General features: G+C 35.4%; 2 protein-coding genes and 1 long non-coding RNA gene across 7 annotated transcripts; 1 reads left to right on the top strand and 2 right to left on the bottom strand.

The window, feature by feature from the left end:
- The first annotated feature begins 980 nt into the window (after nucleotides 1-980).
- On the top strand, nucleotides 981-2,059 carry LOC109150466 (EPIDERMAL PATTERNING FACTOR-like protein 2). Its single transcript, XM_019298376.1, has 2 exons — nucleotides 981-1,167; nucleotides 1,721-2,059. Exons 1-2 carry the CDS (start codon nucleotides 1,032-1,034, stop codon nucleotides 1,927-1,929), a joined length of 345 nt encoding a protein of 114 aa, XP_019153921.1. The 5' UTR covers nucleotides 981-1,031; the 3' UTR covers nucleotides 1,930-2,059.
- A 5,046-nt stretch (nucleotides 2,060-7,105) lies between these two features.
- Nucleotides 7,106-12,806, bottom strand: LOC109150470. Its single transcript, XR_002049144.1, has 3 exons — nucleotides 12,690-12,806; nucleotides 8,098-8,100; nucleotides 7,106-7,386 (listed from the first exon to the last, which is right to left on the bottom strand). It is a non-coding gene; the product is annotated as an uncharacterized LOC109150470 (long non-coding RNA).
- A 688-nt stretch (nucleotides 12,807-13,494) lies between these two features.
- Nucleotides 13,495-18,274, bottom strand: LOC109150622 (protein WVD2-like 5). 5 transcript variants are annotated; one of them, XM_019298591.1, is made up of 10 exons: nucleotides 18,094-18,274; nucleotides 17,940-17,985; nucleotides 16,713-17,023; nucleotides 16,367-16,630; nucleotides 16,163-16,224; nucleotides 15,945-16,016; nucleotides 15,725-15,824; nucleotides 15,552-15,623; nucleotides 15,341-15,451; nucleotides 13,495-14,432 (listed from the first exon to the last, which is right to left on the bottom strand). In XM_019298591.1, exons 3-10 carry the CDS (start codon nucleotides 16,980-16,982, stop codon nucleotides 14,022-14,024), a joined length of 1,362 nt encoding a protein of 453 aa, XP_019154136.1. In that variant the 5' UTR covers nucleotides 16,983-17,023; nucleotides 17,940-17,985; nucleotides 18,094-18,274; the 3' UTR covers nucleotides 13,495-14,021. The 5 variants fall into 5 exon arrangements, with proteins under 5 accessions (XP_019154136.1, XP_019154140.1, XP_019154137.1 ...); XM_019298595.1 differs by having other exon boundaries at nucleotides 16,713-16,985; XM_019298592.1 differs by having other exon boundaries at nucleotides 18,103-18,274.
- Nucleotides 18,275-18,391: the final 117 nt, after the last annotated feature.

Here is an 18,391-nt window from a genome sequence, read left to right as displayed (position 1 = left end):
ATATAACCCCAACCAAACGCCCCCTTAGGGTTGGGGTTCAGCCTTTTGGAAGAATGTTAAGTAAAACCAGTTGGTTATCGGGGTGAAGTTTGAAAAGAATGATCAGGGATCGAGTCTCACCAACGACAGTGTGAGAGCAACCTCTCAAAGTGAGGGACTCCTTGTACTTGTACGCAGTAAGCAAAGGTCTAGCCTCTGTGGTTTAACTGAGTTGCCATAATTTACATCTTCCCAGATGCTCTGACAGAAAATGGTTCATAATATATATAGAGAATGGTCAAATAAGTACCCTAAAAATGGCTGAGAAAATAACTTTTTTGAGTGTGTAATTAACTTTTTTTAAAATAGTTTGCGGCTTATTTGACCACTTTAATATATATATATATATATATATATATATATATATACACACACTTGTTAGACTCTTCGTAAATACACACAAGTTATTACATGAATACACACATATTAGATTGTGTACAATTCGTCCAATATAAATATATACGATTTATCTTATATATATCTGCGTAGTAGCTTATTTAAAAAGGGTCGAAACTCAACATGTAGATGCTAATGTTCCACTTTATCATTAGCCTATATTTTGGTGGAAACTATTATTATGAATACAAATACAAAAAGACAAAACAATCAATCAACTAGGGGAACAACAACAAACAGAAATTTGAAGATTATGTTAAACAAAAAGAAAAAATGCAAATTGTGGTGGAATGAATAAAAGTATTGAAGGGAGTGCAAGTTGTGGTGCAGTAACATGTGAGTCTAAATAGTAATAGGGGTTGGAGAGAGTATTCAATTTTCTGAACAACTACTATCATGTCAATCAGAGAGAAGTCACTTTTAACAGGCTAAAACTTGCCCCCCACAACATACATATATATTTGCAAATTAATAAATTAATTTTTTTTTTTTTTTGCAATATAATGGTTCCAACTTCCAATTCAAGGCAAGGGCACCATCCTTCTCTGATGTATTGACTATTGGCCCCAATAAGGCTCATATAAACCCCCTTTATAATGGGGTTTCCAGTTCCACACTTGGAAGCTGCCAACCACTCTCAACTCATCTTAATGGCTTCACTCACTCACTTCTCAACTTGCCTCAAGCTTGGATTCACTGTTGCCCTTCTCCTGTTTCTCCTTCCCATAACAGGTAATTACACCAATTAATGCCTCATCTCTTCATTTCTATATTCCCCTATATTATGAATAGTATATATAGGCCATTTATATATATCTAACCCTTCTAACCTCACTACACCCAGAGGGGTCGGTGAAAGGTCAAATCTAGCACCAGGTGTTTAAGATAATTGTTAGCGGAGGCAAGGTTAAGTCTCGAAAATAATAAAATTGCGTCTTTACTGCTCGTTATAGCTTTTGGCGCAATGGTAATAACGGGTTTATTTGGGATAATAATTATATGTTTGTCAGTATTTTAGTTCTTTAAATGAGAGTTTGCATTTGTTATTAACAACTTTCTTGGGTTTCAGTGGTGCTCTTAGGTTTCAGTGTTAGACTTCATGAGACATAAGAGGTTAACCATACAATTTATTTATTGCATATTATAATCTGTGCTTCTGGTTTTGTTTGCTGTAATAAGCTGTAAAGATATTACCATTATTAGAATCTATATATCTACACAGTGATATTATATTCCATATATATATTAGGCTGTGAAGATGGAGTAAAAATTTTTGTTTTGACAGAGTGTTTAGAGGAAACAGTAATTTCAAGAGGGGTAAAAGTGGGATCAAGGCCACCAAGGTGTACGGTGGATAAGTGCCTGAATTGCAGACCATGCATGGCTACCCTTGTGGCTCCTTCTCATCAAAGGAAATACCCTTTAGCTTCTTATGAAAACTACTATCTTCTAGCTTGGAAATGCAAGTGTGGGGATAAGGTTTTCCCACCTTAGTTAGATTTTTTTTTTTTTTTTTTTTTTTTTTTTTGAAAGGCACCTTAATTAGTTAGTAAATGGACTTTATGTAAATGAGCTGATGAGGATTTCTAAACTTGTATATGTATAATTCATTGCTGACTTCTTATATTTATCAAATGACAAAAAATCTTCATTGCCTCTCAAATGTCTTGATTTATTGGAGCATTAAAAGAACAATTTGTGGCTTGTTCATTTTTAAAAAAATTTATCAGCTCATGTCACATCAATGCAATCTAATAAAAATAAGAAAGGTATATGCATAATATTCCTCAAACTAAGAGCAATCTCAATATATAGTTGTAGATTTAATTTTGTGGGTTTTTTGCTGGCCATATAGGAGAGAGAAGCAAGTGAGAAGATGAAAAATGGGAGAAAAAAAAAAGGGAAATAATAAATTCGAACAAAAAAAGATAATAATAAAACTAAAGGCATTATGTACCATGCACGCGCCTTCTAGGTGCATAGATTGCTGCACGTGGCAAGTTTTCCCTTTTTTCCTAAAGGTAAACCTCACTCAAAAATTATATTTGAAGGTAAAAAAATCTAACCAAAAAATTCTCTATTTCTGATTAGATAAAAATCAATTCCTAATAATTTTTTCTTCCTCAAAAATTGAGCAAAAGGTTACTCTAACAAATATTGGGTTTGGGGTTTGACTTGTTCTCATCTAATTTGGTGCATGGTTTCTGATTTCTATAGCATGGGGTTCGTGTGTGGAGTTTATATACGAATGAGTTTTGACATCTTATTAGTATTTTATATGATAATCATATTAAAATTTTAATTAATTAGTTAAAAACCGCGAGATATTATAGAGACCAATTCACACAAACAATATTTGCAAACATCTTGTCCAAATTCTTCCAAAAGGCTGAACCCCAACCCTAAACATTTTGTTCAAATTGCCTTGAGGCTAGGTTGTTAAAGTTGTGGATGTTGAGAAAAATTAGATTGCAATGATGTTTATCGTTGTGGCGTGAAAAGGCTCACTGCCTTTTAGAAGAATTTATCAAAGCCTAAATATAAGGTATAAAGAACGGCATTGTGCCCTAAGGCTACACAGTTATTTTATAATAACATGCACTCATTAACTACAATTGGAACGTATAGTATTAAACTACCGTTCAAATGCTAAGGAGAAAAGAATAAATAAGAAATTGGTTTCAGTTAATGATATTAAAAATGGCAGGAGAATGTCTTTATATAGTTTCTAAACATACTTTCTCAACCTAATGAAACACAAAGAGTCAACAACGCCTCCACTAAAGCTCGATCTCATGACCTCTCATATCACTACATGTCATTTGAGCACAAGGTGCTTGGCAATTAGTTTCAAACTTAATCCCGAAAAGAATTTATTCCAACAAAGTTGCAGTTGGTGATAGATATCCCATAGCTTTTATACTACAAATACTTCAATTCATCTTTTAAATGTGAAACCTCCCAGCCATTTCCTATGTTACGTTAACATATATGAAGACATCAACAGTTGCGAGATATTATTAAACTTAATATAAGATGAATATCAGCTCCCTGTTACTTCATTTAAAATATTTAAATCTTACTTAAGATGAAACTAATCTTTTTATGCAAGGTATAAGGTAATTAAAGATTTTGATATTTAATTGAGTATACTTTGTTAGGACTCTAGAATACTAGAGTTCTAGAGTCCTAACATATTTGACGGTATTGATTCTTTGTGCTTCAATAGGTTGAGAAAGTAGTTATGAACAGAATTAGTACTCAAAAAAAATATATAGATCTATTATTTACAGGCTAGCTTAGCTTATATGGTCTCGTGCAACATTTTTTTTTTTAAAAATAATTATTATTGAATATAATTATATATCTCACCTCACCAAAAGTAAGTTGAATAATGAATGTGTTTTACATTTTTTTTATGTGGTTTGCAAGTTATTATACAAGAGTGAAATTTACTTTGTGCACACTATTGGGTAGAGACTATACGTTATCCTGAACGAAATTTACTCAGTGCATACTATTGGGTAGAGACTAGGTTTCTTTCATTAGCAAATAATAATAATAATAATAATAATAATAATAATAATAATAATAATAATAATAATAATAATAATAATAATGAAGGTGTACTATATATCGTTTTTCTTTTAGAGTTTTTTTTTTAAATAAAGAAGCTAATTCATTAATCATAGGCGGGAGCGTTTACAATAAATATTAATGGAATGGTCAAACATTCCTTACAGTAAGACAATAGAAACAACTTCCCTAGCAATACTACAGAAAACTTGATTCGTAAACTATTTTACAAATTTGAAACTGAATTCTTTGGAGGAACTTAAAGCTTCTTTAATGATTTGGTCAAACGTACCCAAGACTGACACTGGTTGAATAGTCTTGCACACCGCCTGAATATCTATTTCCATTATACTATCCATTGACAATATCTCCATCGGGCTAAACTGCATATCATTGTTCAGAGGAGTCTCTTTTTCATTGTCATGTTTGTCACTCAGGATGAGATTCGCATACGTCATGACCAGTTTTATCGTTTCACGCTTTATGAAAAAAAAAAAAACTCGCCAATTAAACGAGAGGAAGAAACTCGTCAAAACAATGAGAGGAAAAATACAGAAACTGCAAACAAACGTAACCGATGACGAAGGCGGAGATGGAGGGGTGGGGCAAGGCGTAATCGATGACGAAGGCGGAGAATGGAAGAGAACACGGTGAAGGCAGAGAAGACAATGAAGGCGAACGCTCTTGCGGTGGAGATGGCAACAGGGATAAACGATCGGACGCCACCTCCGATCCACTTGCTTCACGGGGGCGGCGACCGTGTAGAAATTTGATCGATCAAAAACCGAAGACGAGAGAGAATAAGAGAAACCCTAATCTCTTAGAAACTTACAGTTTTAACTTTTTCCTTTTAGAGTTTAATAATACAGAGTTTAATTTATAAAGCACTATAAATGATTTCTAATATTTTATAGAGTTAATACAACAAATAGTCCTCTTACTATTGTGCTAATACTCTTTTTAGTTCTCAACTTTGATTCAATCAAAACACGTATCTTCACTTTTATTTTTTTTAACCACAAATAGTCCTCTATTAAAATAGGTGTTAAATCTAGAGGTATTATCGTCAAACGATGAAAACGGATTGTCTACGATAAAGATGACTGAGGACAGAATAACCGGCGATGAAGGAGAGGAGTAGAGAAAAAATCGGACGTCGCCTCTGCGAAGTAGCGGAGGCGGCGACCGTGTGTATGACTGAGCGGAGCAAGAACCCTACATCAGAGCAAGATGGAGACTTCAACCTAGTATTTAAAATGTTGAAATTTGAATATAAAATCCAGAGTAAACAGCGTGATGCATGTTTTAAGTCTTTTTACGTACTTTAGCTGTAGTCTCCATCTTGGAAATGTCTATTCATCCCATCTTTCTAAATTCAAAGTCTTGTGTAGAGTTTTTGAATGCTTTGTTATCATCTCATCATCTGCCACCCCATCATAGATTCCTGACTTGACTTGTCATGTTTCATTTTTCTACTTTGCTAAATTCTTTCTACTCTTCTTTCTTTTACTATCTCAATCCAAAACATTTCTTAACAATTTTATTCTTTTATATATATAGAGAGAGAGAAACTAATGATCAAATGCAAATAAGTTTTTAGGTTATAAAAAAAGGGTGAAATTTCAGTCATTGATCTACCCAAAATCAACAGCTTAGATGAAGATTTTTTTTATTTTATTTTTTTGTAAAAAAAGAAAAAAACGGTGGCATTATGATAATTTTGTGTAAGTTCAAAGCTTAAGGTGCGTATGTTTATAACTTAATGTGTGTACGTTTATAGCTTTAGGTGCCTAAATTTAAAGCTTAAACGGCGTAAGTTTATCGTTTAAGGTGCGTAAATTTATAGCTTAAGGTAGTATATTTAAAGCTTAAGGTGCATCTGTTTAAGTCTTAAGGTGCATCTGTTTAACTCTTTCCAACTTAAGGTGCAGAAGTTCGAAGTTTAGGGTGCATCAGTTCAAAACTTAAAGAAGAAGAACTTTATGCATAACCTAACCTAGTGCATAACCTAACATGGTTGGTTCTCATGGAGTCCTGCGGAGGGTAGTTCTCTATAGGTTAGATACTTCCAATTTTTTTTATTTTTTATTTTGGTGATAGATGTCATAAGATTGTGGATATTGATGGCATTAACATCTAGATGTATGGTGGTATTATTAAAACTTTGCATGATGTTAGACATATACCATGGTTAACTAAGAACTTGATTTCTCTTAGTAGTTTGCATGTTAATGGTTTTATTCATAGATCTTAGAGTGATAGGAAAATCATTAAAATCAGTAAGAGTGCTCTAATTGTAATGAAAGGGGAAAAGACCAGGAAACATTTATAGATTGTTGGGCAGTATTGTTGTAGGTGAAACACATTATGTTGAATCTAATGGTGATACTACTAGGTTGTGGCATTTACACTTGGTCATCTTGGTGAATGTGGCTTGTCTTAATTGAACAAAAGAAATTTGTTAAAATGGGCTAAATGGTTTAAGGTAGACTTCTGTGAGTTTTGTGTTCTTAGGAAACAGTCTAGAGTTAGTTTTTTTTTATTTACTGGGAAGCATGAAACTGAGAGGATTCTTGATTATGTGCATTCTGATGTTTGGAAACCCACTAGTGAACTTTCAATGGATCGCTTTTGGTACTATGTTACATTGACTGATGATTTTCCTAGAAAAGTTTGGGTCTATTTCTTGAAATAAAAGTATTTGAGAAATTTAAGTTGTGGAAGGTTGAGATCGAGAACTAGACTAGCAGGAATATAATAAAATTAAAAAAAAAACAAACAAACAAATACTTGAGGTTTGACAATTTAATGGGATAGAGTACATAGAGAAAGAATTCTATAAATTCTATGCAAAGCATAAAATGTAGAGGCACTATACAGTGCGTAAGCCACCACAACAGAATGGTGTTGCTAAGTGGCTTAATATGACCATTGCATAAAGAGCGAGGTGTCCCATATTGAATGCGGGACTCTCAAAGTGTTTTTGGGTAGGAGTGAACATGGCATGCTATTTGATCAATATATTACCACTGACATCACTTGGTGGCAAGGCTCCTAAGGACATTTGGCTAGGTAATCTTATGAGTCTTGATCATTTACAAGTTTTCGGTCGGCCTGACTATGTTCTTGTTCCAAGTGATAAGAGACCGAAATTAGAACCCAAGTCAAAGAAGTGTATTTTTTTGGGGTTCAAGAAAGGTATAAAATGATACAAGTTTTAAGATCATACAACGAAGAAGGTGGTGATTAAGGGAGATGTAGTGCTTGATGAGCATTTCATGCTTCATCGGGAGAAATAGGATGCACTGATTGATGGTTCTCGCATAGTAGAAGTGGATATAGATCGAGTTTCTTTGACAGGGAGAGCAGATAATCCTGTTGGAAAATAATCGCAACGTCAACGCATGACCTGGAAGCCTTTTAAGAAGCACAGACACTATGGGTGTATGGTTGAAAGGAAATCTGTGCCGTGTTATAATAACACTACCTTAAAAGCGTTTTTTGCCCGGTAACGGTACGGTGCAGTTAGAACCCTAGAACGCTTTCGACAGGCTACACAAACCTACTACGGATAGCATGCACTAGCACACTAGCAATCACGTAGGTGAACCTCACTATTGCTCAGACTTTAATAGGCAGACACGAAACTATATATATATATATATATTCTCGCACATAAGGAAGGAAGAGGCTTTTATTTTTTTGTGCTTTTAGACAAAATGTCTTGCTTCTATATATAGTGTAGGAGAGTGAGGTCATTTCTCATTTCATCCACATATTAACGAAAAGAAAGGGGAAGTGGAAAATAAAGAGATCCATGCAACCACATCTTACACCACTAATTACGGATGGATCATTGTTGACCATCCAAAGGGTGCTGCTGCTTTCAATTTCCAACAATCCCCCACACATTCAAAGTAGAAGGCTAGAATGAAATAATGTCTGAGCAATACAGATGAGTTGATCTTAATGTCAGTGTTTGAGAACTTGAACTGACACGTAGTGACACTGAGTAATTTTCTTTCCAAGAGTGATATGAATCTTGAACTCACCAGTTAGATAAATTTTGAACTCTAATGCACACACCAACTCAAAAAGCAGGTTCTACGAAAGTCAAACTCTTTGACTTCTTATGAACACCCTTACAGCACGTTTGGTTCACGGAATGAATTTTGAGGTAATAGGAATGCTATTCCATAAGGAATGGAATAGGCAAGGAATAGAATAGGAATTGTATTCTATTGTTTGGTTCACGGAAGGAATAGACTTTAGGAATTATATTACAGTGTTTGGTTGATTTAAGGAATAGAAATGAAATATGTTTTAAAAGACATAAATACCCTTATAAAAATATGTGATGGTGGCGGTGGTGATGGTGGTGGTGGCGGTGGTGATGGTGGTGCTGGGGTGGTAGGTGATGGTGGTGGTGGCGGTGGTGATGGTGGTGCTGGGAGCGACGGTGGTGGTGGCGGTGGCAGTGGTGGGGGCGACGGTGGTGGTGGTGACGGTGACGGTTGTAGTGGTGGTGGTGGGGGCGGCGACGGTTGTGGCGGTGGTGGTGGCGGTGGTGCTGCTGGGTGGTGGTTCTGGTGGCGGTGGTGGTGGTGGTGGCGATGGCGGTGGCAGTGGTGGCGGTGGCGGTGGTGGTAATGGTGGTGGCAGTGGTAGGGGCGGCAGCGACAGTTGTGGCAATGGTGGTGGTGGCAGCGGCAGCGGCGGTGGTGGTGGTGGTGGCGACGGCGATGATGGTGGTGGTGGCGGCGGCTGCGGTGATGGTGGTGGCGGCGGCAGCGATGGTGGTGGCGGCGGCGGTGGTGGTGGTGGCAGCGGCGGCGACGGTGGTGAAATAGGATAAATTTACATATATGATAAAAAAAAATTAGGATAAAGAAAGGGGTAAAAAAGGAAATAGATTCTAAAATCTATTCCTGAGCGTTCAGTAATAGGTTAATACCAGGGGGGCCCTAGTAATAGCTATTACCTTATTTGAGGTAATAGGCTATTACCAGGAATATTATTCCTGGTAATAGAAATGGTTACCAAACAACGGAATAGGCCTATTACTGGGAATGCTATGCCATTCCCGGCCTATTCCGTGAACCAAACGGGCCATTAGTATTAAAGAATGTTATGTCTGTCTCAATATAGACTTCTACCCTGTCAAAGTCTATCTCAACATAGACTTTTAACTCTGACAAGTCTTACCGCATTACAGATTTTTATGTCTTGTCAAGTCCATCTCAATATAGACTTTTAACTCTATCAAGTCTATCTTAGTATAGACCACCATCAAAGGCTTATAGAGTAGTTAAAGACATAAATCAGTTGTAAGTCTTTTCTTTCTATCATAGGCACTGTTATTTGCAATGCAAATGACAATTTGTGTATCACAATGTAGTTAAGGTGTTGGACACCCCCACAAGTGCACGGTTATCAACATGTTTCTTAGCCACTCAGCTTTTTGGGATAACCCCATTATCTTTCATAAGAGGCGGTTAGCCCTTTTCCACTCAAGTCAGGGATCTCTTTAGGTCTACCTCAAAATAGACCACCCCAATTGAGCATAAGTTCGCATGAGCACTTTTGTACTCATGTCATTATGCGGTGAATTCATTAGGTTTGTCTCAACAAAACCACCCTTCTCAAAGAGTTATGAATTCATTAAGAGCTGTAGCTCAACCTCACAAGTACACACATTGTAGGAATGACCACCTAGTGTACTATTTTGTAACTCTTTTCATGGCTTCGTTTGACCACAAAAGTGGAATTAACCCACCACGAATTCATTACCACTTTGACTTTAAGTCCTTCCAATGATTCAGCGACTAATCATCATAATTAGCCCTCAAGTAAGTTGATTCTCTTGATCAAACTTACATGCACTTTGACGAGTACTTCGTTTACTCTTAAATAATCCCTTGAGATTTTCATGCTTAACATGAAACATTCTCTTCTACCATTATTGTTGGTACCACAGAGAGACTTTTAGGAACGAAATCCTATATATAATAAAGCTATATGGTTTGGAAAATAATTAATGTTACAATTAATGCCACAACATCCTTTATTATAAAAAAAAAACACAATATTTAAAAATAAAATTGCTATATATTATATAATCATATAAAAAATATACTTTTGAAAAATAAAATAGCTATATATTATATAATCATATAGAAAATGTGTTCAATTAGAGTTTAAATTTACACATACAAAATTTGAAATTTGCTTTCCAAATGTAATTATCTTAGTTATTATTCGTATTGTGAAAATTATAATATAGATGAAATACAATTAAGAATAAATCAATGTAATTATGTAACTTCTCTCTATAAGTTTATTTGAATATGCACATAATTAGAGATTATATTAACCATACAAAATTATAATTTTAATATTAATTTTAATTTTAATTGTAATTTTGTATTCTATAAAAATAATAAATACTTGACCAATGGAAGCTCAAAAATATTATTATTTTAAATAATTTAAAATATTTTAGTTTTTCTATTTTTTATTTATATTTATAATAACATAATTTTTTCCCGTGCATCGTGCGGGTGAATTACTAGTATATATAAAGAGTTAATTGCCCCCACAATGCAACACTTACAAATATTTTTCTCAAAAGTATTTGATCTCTTACAAATATTATAGTAGCTTCGCGCTTTGCTTGATACATACTCAATAGTTGAATATATTTCAACAAACTTGGTTATCTCAACACATCTTAATTACCCTTTAAACAGGAATTATAGGTCTTTCAAGATTACTCAACCAAGAATTTAAATAATGTACATATATTATATACAAATGTTCATTGTTAGTAAGCCACTAGAAATAATGTTGTCCACATGCTACATTAAGTTGAACAACATAATCACAAGTTTCACCTCATATTCTTACAAGAAATTAATTTCATACACAAATAATATGTTCAAACTAACATTTATTAGGAAATATCTCTCAACAATGTGAATTCAAAGTTGCCACCTACACAACTTTTCCTTCACCTGAGGAGACTAAAACTCATATAAATCATTCATATGATGTAGATCAATATTATTATTACAGTACTTCAACCATTTCTATTGCAAGACTTTGATTGTTTAACAACATATGAAAGTCAACCTCATTTCAAGCGGAGATCAAGTGGCGCTCTAACTAGCCTGCATGATCAACACCCTACTTCTTAAACACTCCGAAGTTTACTTAAAAACCATCTTCCTAAACAGAGTGTTCAAGAATGATGACGTTTCCATGTTCTCATTAAATTGCAATTGAAGCCTTTGATATATGCTCTTATTTTTGTAAAATAATTTTAGTAGAAAATTTGAGCAATATCTATGTATAAATTATTTCAATCAATGTCATTAGTATTCAACATACTAAAGAAATAAGTACTACTAAGTAATCAAAATCTAGACAACTAAACTGGAATTCAGTATTAAGACAATCATACTTCATGCGAACCCTTAGAACAAGAGCAAATATAGTTACTCAAAATAACTACTTATTTGAAGAGACTCAATACTCATCTTGCTCTGTCAGATTGACTTTTGCTAGTTTTGCCCTTGTGATGGTAGCACTGGTATGCTCGGTGTCCTTCCTTTCCGCACTTGAAACACCTTCCTTTGAACTTCTTGACTTTTCTACTCCTTTTGTTGTAGACGGTTTTGACACTTTGATTTTCAGTTTCATTGGCACTGTACGTTTCTGACAGTGATTCCCAAATGACTTTTTCCAAGTCTTGTTTGACATAGATGTCGAACAAATCGTCATTCATTTGTGACAGAATGTATCCTCTGGCTGCCGCATTGTCATTTCTAAACTACATTAGAGTTACACCCGGTTATTGACCCGAAATGTAATCTGGTTCAGGACTGCTTTCTCTCGATTCTTCACCCGGAGTGTAATCAGGCTCATTGTTAGCTTTTGTAGCACCAAAATGAGAGAACACTGTTGGAGTAGGTTCAGGTGCAACTGAATATAGCACGTAAACAAACATTAATTGTTCAAAGAGGATATGCATTCTTTGAGCTCACCTACTGTAATTTTTTCCATCAAGCGCAGTGATTTTTGATAGATCGGGTATGATATAAGGTGCCATAACGCTAACGGTTAACTGTTGCTAAATAACGCTTTTAACTGTTGGAAAATAATCGCAACGTCAACGCACGATCTGGAAGCCTTTTAAGAAGCACGGATACTATGGGTGTATGGTTGAAAAGAAATCTATGCCGGGTTATAATAACACCACCTTAAAAGCGTTATTTGCCCGGTAACGGTGCAATTCAAACCCTGACACGCTTTCGACAAGCTACACAGACCTACTACGGATAGCATGCACTAGCAATCACGTAGGCGAACCTCACTATTGCTCACACTTTAATAGGCAGACAAGAAACTATATATATATATATATATATATATATTCATTATCGCACAGAAGGAATGAAGAAGGCATTTATTTTTTGTGCTTTTAGATAAAATGTCTTACTTCTATATATAGTGTAGGAGAGTGTGGTCATTTATCATTTCATCCAAAGATTAACGAAAAGAAAGGGGAAGTGGAAAATAAAGAGATCCATGCAACCACATCTTACACCACTAATTACGGATGGATCATTGTTGACCATCCAAAGGGTGCTGCTACTTTGAATTTCCAACAAATCCACCTACGATTGAGACTCGAGAAGTCGCAAATTCCACATGTCATCTGCAGGAGGTTCTAGCTTAGAGGATTTACAGGATTATTGTTTGGCTGGAGATAGACATAGGCGCACAAATGTCAAATCACATAGTAGGTATGAGTTTGGGGGTGGTCTCTTTTGCATTTTTTGTTACTAATAATGATTCAGTTACCTTTCAAGAGGTTATTTCTAGCTAGGAGAAAGATAAACAGATAGCACGTATAACTGATGAGATGGAGTCCTTGCACTAGAATCATACTTGGGAGGTAGTTCAACTTTCCCAAAGCAAGAAGGCTATATGGGCTAAGTGGTCTATACTTATATAGATAGAAGCCACCAATATTAGATTATGATGAGATTTTTTCTCTTGTTAGACATACATCAGATTAGTACCTGCTTTGGTACCCATTTAATTTGGAATTAGCATTTGGAGCATATGGATGTGAATATTGCTTTTTTGCATGGTCTATATGAATAGATTTTCATGAAACAACTTGAAGGGTTTGTTAAATTCGGAGATGAGCATCTAGTTTACAAGCTTAAGAGATCATTGTATGGGCTAAAACAAATTCCACAGATACCAGCTATTTGGTTCTTATTGTTGTGTCTATGTTAAGAGCTTTAATAATGATTCTTTTATTTTTCTATTATTGTATGTGGATGATATGTTGATTGCTACCAAGAGTATGAATGATATTATTGCATTAAAATCTTTGTTGAGTCAAGAATTTGAAATGAAAGACTTAGGTGCTGCACAAAAAATTCTTGGCATGAAAATTCGCAAAGGGCAGATGCAATACAACAATCCATATATCTTCAAAAAATGTACAATTAAAGGTTATACACTGATATTTAGTTCTGTATAACACAACACAAGAGAGGGGGAGGGCGGCGAAGAAAAAGAATTTTCTAAGCAAATATAGACACACACCTTAATTAACAAACAATAGGCAAAAGGTCATCCACACAGTTTCAACCACTGCAACCCAAACTCCCCAAAACCATTCTTCAGCTAGTCTGATGTGAGTTAACTAGAACAACAAATCGCGATGCTAATTACCTTGAGATTTTACAGTTTTCGCTTGCAGTTCGAAGTGATCACACTCCACAATCTAGGAAGAGAACGCATATAAGACAACCAAACATTGTTGCTGAATATGGACAGAACACACATCATCCCCCTACTAGACATCTTTCATGCCTTTTATCTGTAAAACGAATCATCTTATTCAGGCCTTTCTGGTGTTTTGGGCATGAAGGGCGTTATGGCTGCTGCTTTATAAATATACAATAGTTTTAGCTTTTCAGTGCTTGCTCTTAACGCTCCACTGTGATAGGCTCCTGCACCAGACTCATATCTGCCTCGTCATTTTCCTTGGGCTCAGTCTCACTTGCATGAACATCTTCAGCTTCATCAGTTACTTTGGCTACAATATTGGGCTGGGAATCAACTTCGGTTATCTCCTTGGATATGCTAGTTTTGATAGGGGAAGCTTTCTTTGTTTCGCTGGGTATGTAGGTTTTCTCAGATGGCAGCTTAGGAAGGGACTTCCGTTGAGGCTTTTTAACATCGATGAGAGATCGCCGTCTGGCAAGGTTATCCTGGGAGGGCTTCTCATCCAAGCTTAGCCTACTAGTCTGCAAGCCATTTTCATTTTTACCATCTCTGTTAGGCGATGACGTCTTTCTCCGACCAAGCTTGGGAGATTTGGCTCTCGTTGGTGGAATCTAGATCATAGAGAAATAGAACAGTAAAGCACTGGAACTCCTTGTGTTTTATTATATTATACTCTAATTAAAAACACAAAAAATAGGAGAGCTACTTTGTTGTAATTTGTAAATTAATAAAAGGAATAAGGGTCAAATAACAATATGTATGTTATGATAGGTGTATTGTCTGTCACATAACAAATTGATAGAAACTTTGCAAGGTACAAAGGTGGATAGCATAGCTGCTAAACTATTATAGATAATTGGCAGGACACAAGACATTAAAGAGTGTTGGAATCGGGTAATTGTTTGAGTTCAATAATATAACTGGTTCTGGTCTCAGAAACTTGTTAAAAGTTCACACTAATGTGGGCTCATCCACAAGAGAGAGAGAGAGAGAGAGAGAGAGAGAGAGAGAGAGAGCAAATTCACATTTACACTATTATGTTTCACCAAGGTTGCATCCTTACAGTATGGCTCTATTTGGTAGAGCTTATTTTAGAGCTTATAGCTTATTTTAAGCTACAAATAAGCTACAAGCTTTGTTTGGTAAAACATGAAGAACTTAAAATAATAGTTTATTAACTTTTTTTTTCTTTTTTAACCTTATTAACTTACAAAAATGACACAATCTACCCTTCATTAATCAAAACCTAATATCTAAATTTATCCTTTTATGTCTTTTTACACTTATCAGCTTATTCAACAACTAATTTTACCAAACACTTTAATTTCAATTAATTAGCTTATTAGCTACCTAACTTTTCAACTGTCAACTTTCAGCTAGGTGTGTCAAACAGAGCCTATGACTATGAGATGAGCAACATAGAACGGACCATCAATTACATTTTACTAAATATTCCATTAATGAACACGCCAAGAGCAAAATTCACAAAACAACAAAGAAATGAGCAATACATCCTTACCTTCTTCAGCTCAACCTTGGGTGGAGGTGGTTCCTGATAGAAGGTTGGCATTGGAGTGGCTTTGAATTTTAAGCTCTTTCTTAACATTTTAATCTCAGCTTCCTGTGATTCCTGTTTCAGAAATCAAAGGAATGTGATAAATCAAAAACATAGCTCAATAGCTGTATCAAGCCTCTGAATCTAATATACAATTAATGATGATAGATAAAACCTTAGTTTGTGCTTGCATATTACTCTCCTCCATTTCCTTAGCATGGATCTTTTCCTCGAGTTTAGTGTAAAACTGCCAGAAAAAAAAAAATGGAGGTTAGCACAAACCGAAGAACATATCAAATATCCAAAAAACGATTACTATCATTATCCTAATGCAAGAAGAAAGCTAACCTCTTTCCTTTTCTCAGCCCTCTCATTACACTTGAAACTGAAACTATAGCTTGGAAGCGTACCCGCTCTGTGAGACTTTGTATCTGCAGCAGTAGGACTTCTATAGTGTATTTAAGGTTAAACCAAAACAAAGTTTCAATGACTCGTTATACTACCAAAGTACCAAAAAGATGAATATGAACTTCTTAAAACAGAGAAAAGACCAATGTAGGTAGGATACAAAGAAGATTGACCCGTTGCTTCAGATTTCTTGGGAGGGCCCTTCTTCAGCGGTTTTAGTAGTGGTTTTTCCCTGAAGTCAGGAAATTACAGTTTGCAAACTGTTAGTAGTTATCACCAATAGACAATAGTTAAATGTAAATAGATAACATTTAAAATAAATTAAGTTGAAAAACATTTAGAAATGTACACCGGAATGGAACCCTAAAAAAGACGTACTTATGGCTCTCACGCTGTGCAACACTTGAGGAAGTTGTTGTATCAGGACGTCCACAATGCTGCTAATGAACATAGAAATGTTTTTTGATAATTTGCTGATAGTAACAATCAACTTACAAAAGAGCGCAATACCAAAGATTAAAAAGAAACCTAGGTACTAAGAAAATAAGACGTATCTAAACCAATAATGATATAGGCTTTTACCTTATCATGATTAACCTTCACTACAGTTTTCCTTTCATTAAATGATGTACTCTTTTCAATAGGAGCAGAAGGCTGTTTAGCCCTTGATGCCGAGGTGCCATTTGAAATTACAGAACTGGAAGAAATGTCCTTTCCATCTTTGCCCTTCTTTGACCCAGCAACCACAGCATGCTTGGGGTTAGAAAGTTTCACATTTTTGGGCTTGCCAGGAGCCTTTTGTAGTTTACCGCTCTTGGACTCTCCAGAAGTTTTAACTTCAGATTCCTAGAAGAATATAATACAAAGATTGTGAGTGTCAAAGAAACACAGTCAATTATTTATAAAGTGAAATGCCCAAACTTTTTACCTTAGAATCAGCACAAGAATTGCTTTCTAGAGGCACCATTGACTCATGTATGACCTCTTGGACAGAAGAGTCAATAGCTATATCATCATTCAAATTAACAGCATTCTGAAAATTCCCTTCAGCTTCCTCGATAGTGAAACTTCCATTCAGAACGCCATCAGACTGATCAACAACAATGTCTTCCCCAACAGCATGAAGTTGTTTGTCAACCCCGTTTTCACATCCCAACCCATTCTCGGCAATGCGTTTTTTATCGTTTGCATCCATCATAAACTGAAAGTTGCAAGGTGGCAACCCACTAAACTACAAGCCTAGTAAAGGAAAAGTGAGGGCCCGTTTACTAACTGGAAAATTAGAGAACAGAAGCACCAAAACTTAGAGGAGAAAACAAAATTACCATAAATGCAAGCAACGCCTAAAATACATTATTCCCTGCTACTCCTAATGTAAAATCAAGGGTGTCTAAAGTCACAAGATTCTTTGATATATATTCATCAATTCATTACACAGCAATGATGCAAAACGAAAAGGTTATGAATATGTGTGTATTCATTAATTTATTACACAACAATGAAACAAAAGTTAGAAAGAAAACACGGTTCACTGTAGGAACAAACTGCTTAATTCAACCCTATCCAAATCAACAGTATACACCATTCAATTGAAAGACATCAATTTCTAGTCAGAACATCATCAACAAACCAAGGTAAAGCCCAAATCTTCTATTCGTTATCGGCTTTCTCAGCGACCAAGCAAATCCTTTTCAACTAATAGTCCAAGTGCCACCCCACCTCTCCAAAAAGAAAATTAAGAGAAATTCCTCACACAATATGAGCAAACAAGCAAACAAACAAACAAATATGTCATCCGAACTCTGAAGTCATTGTCTTTCAACCACCACAAACAAAACCCTCACAAATTGAACTAAAATGTAAACTTCAGAAAAGATAAATTTTTTGAAAACTCAGTATACTCCAATAGATCTCCAAACCCAAGCAAAAACCCCCCACAAGAAGATCCAATCCTTTCACATTCTGAGATTCAACTTCAAACCCAAAACTAGCATTCTCCATTTTCCTCAAGTACATACGCATACATGTTAACATATACATACACAAATTATCCCAGAGAGAATGGATATACATGAACCCATTCAAATACACAGACATAGATAATTGTACCAAAATTTATAATGAATTAACTAGTCTTTGAACATAATGGACTTACCTAAAGAACCATAAATGCTCAGAAATCCATTGAATCAAGCAGGGATCTGAAAGGCCAGAGAGAGAAAGTATTACAGATGGAGAATAATGTTGAAGAAAAATGAAAAATCTGAAAGCCCAAGAGAGAAATTTGAAATGGGTATCTGTTGTTTTGCTTTCTTTACTGTGATTAAGGGGATTTAAACTGAAAAGCTCCCTCTTTCTCCTTCTGGAATCTGGATTCAACTCAAAATCAAACGAGAGGGTTTTGCGGATTGGTGTTTTTGGGTTTTTTATTTTCTTTTTTGCTTATTTGCCAGCGGTATTCAAATTCATTCCAGGTCACTGTCCGAGTGTCCGATAAGGGAGAGAGAGAAACGTGAATATACTTCCCAAATATACGGATAGGGACGGCGCACAGCGCCATACGGTGACACAAAAATTTCAAATAAATATCAAATACAAATAAATACG

This window comes from Ipomoea nil, unplaced genomic scaffold, assembly GCF_001879475.1.
Source record: "Ipomoea nil cultivar Tokyo-kokei standard unplaced genomic scaffold, Asagao_1.1 scaffold2279, whole genome shotgun sequence".
Lineage (NCBI taxonomy): Eukaryota > Viridiplantae > Streptophyta > Magnoliopsida > Solanales > Convolvulaceae > Ipomoea > Ipomoea nil.
The sequence above is the reverse complement of the archived record's forward strand: the minus strand, read 5'-3'. Positions and strand labels throughout refer to the sequence as shown.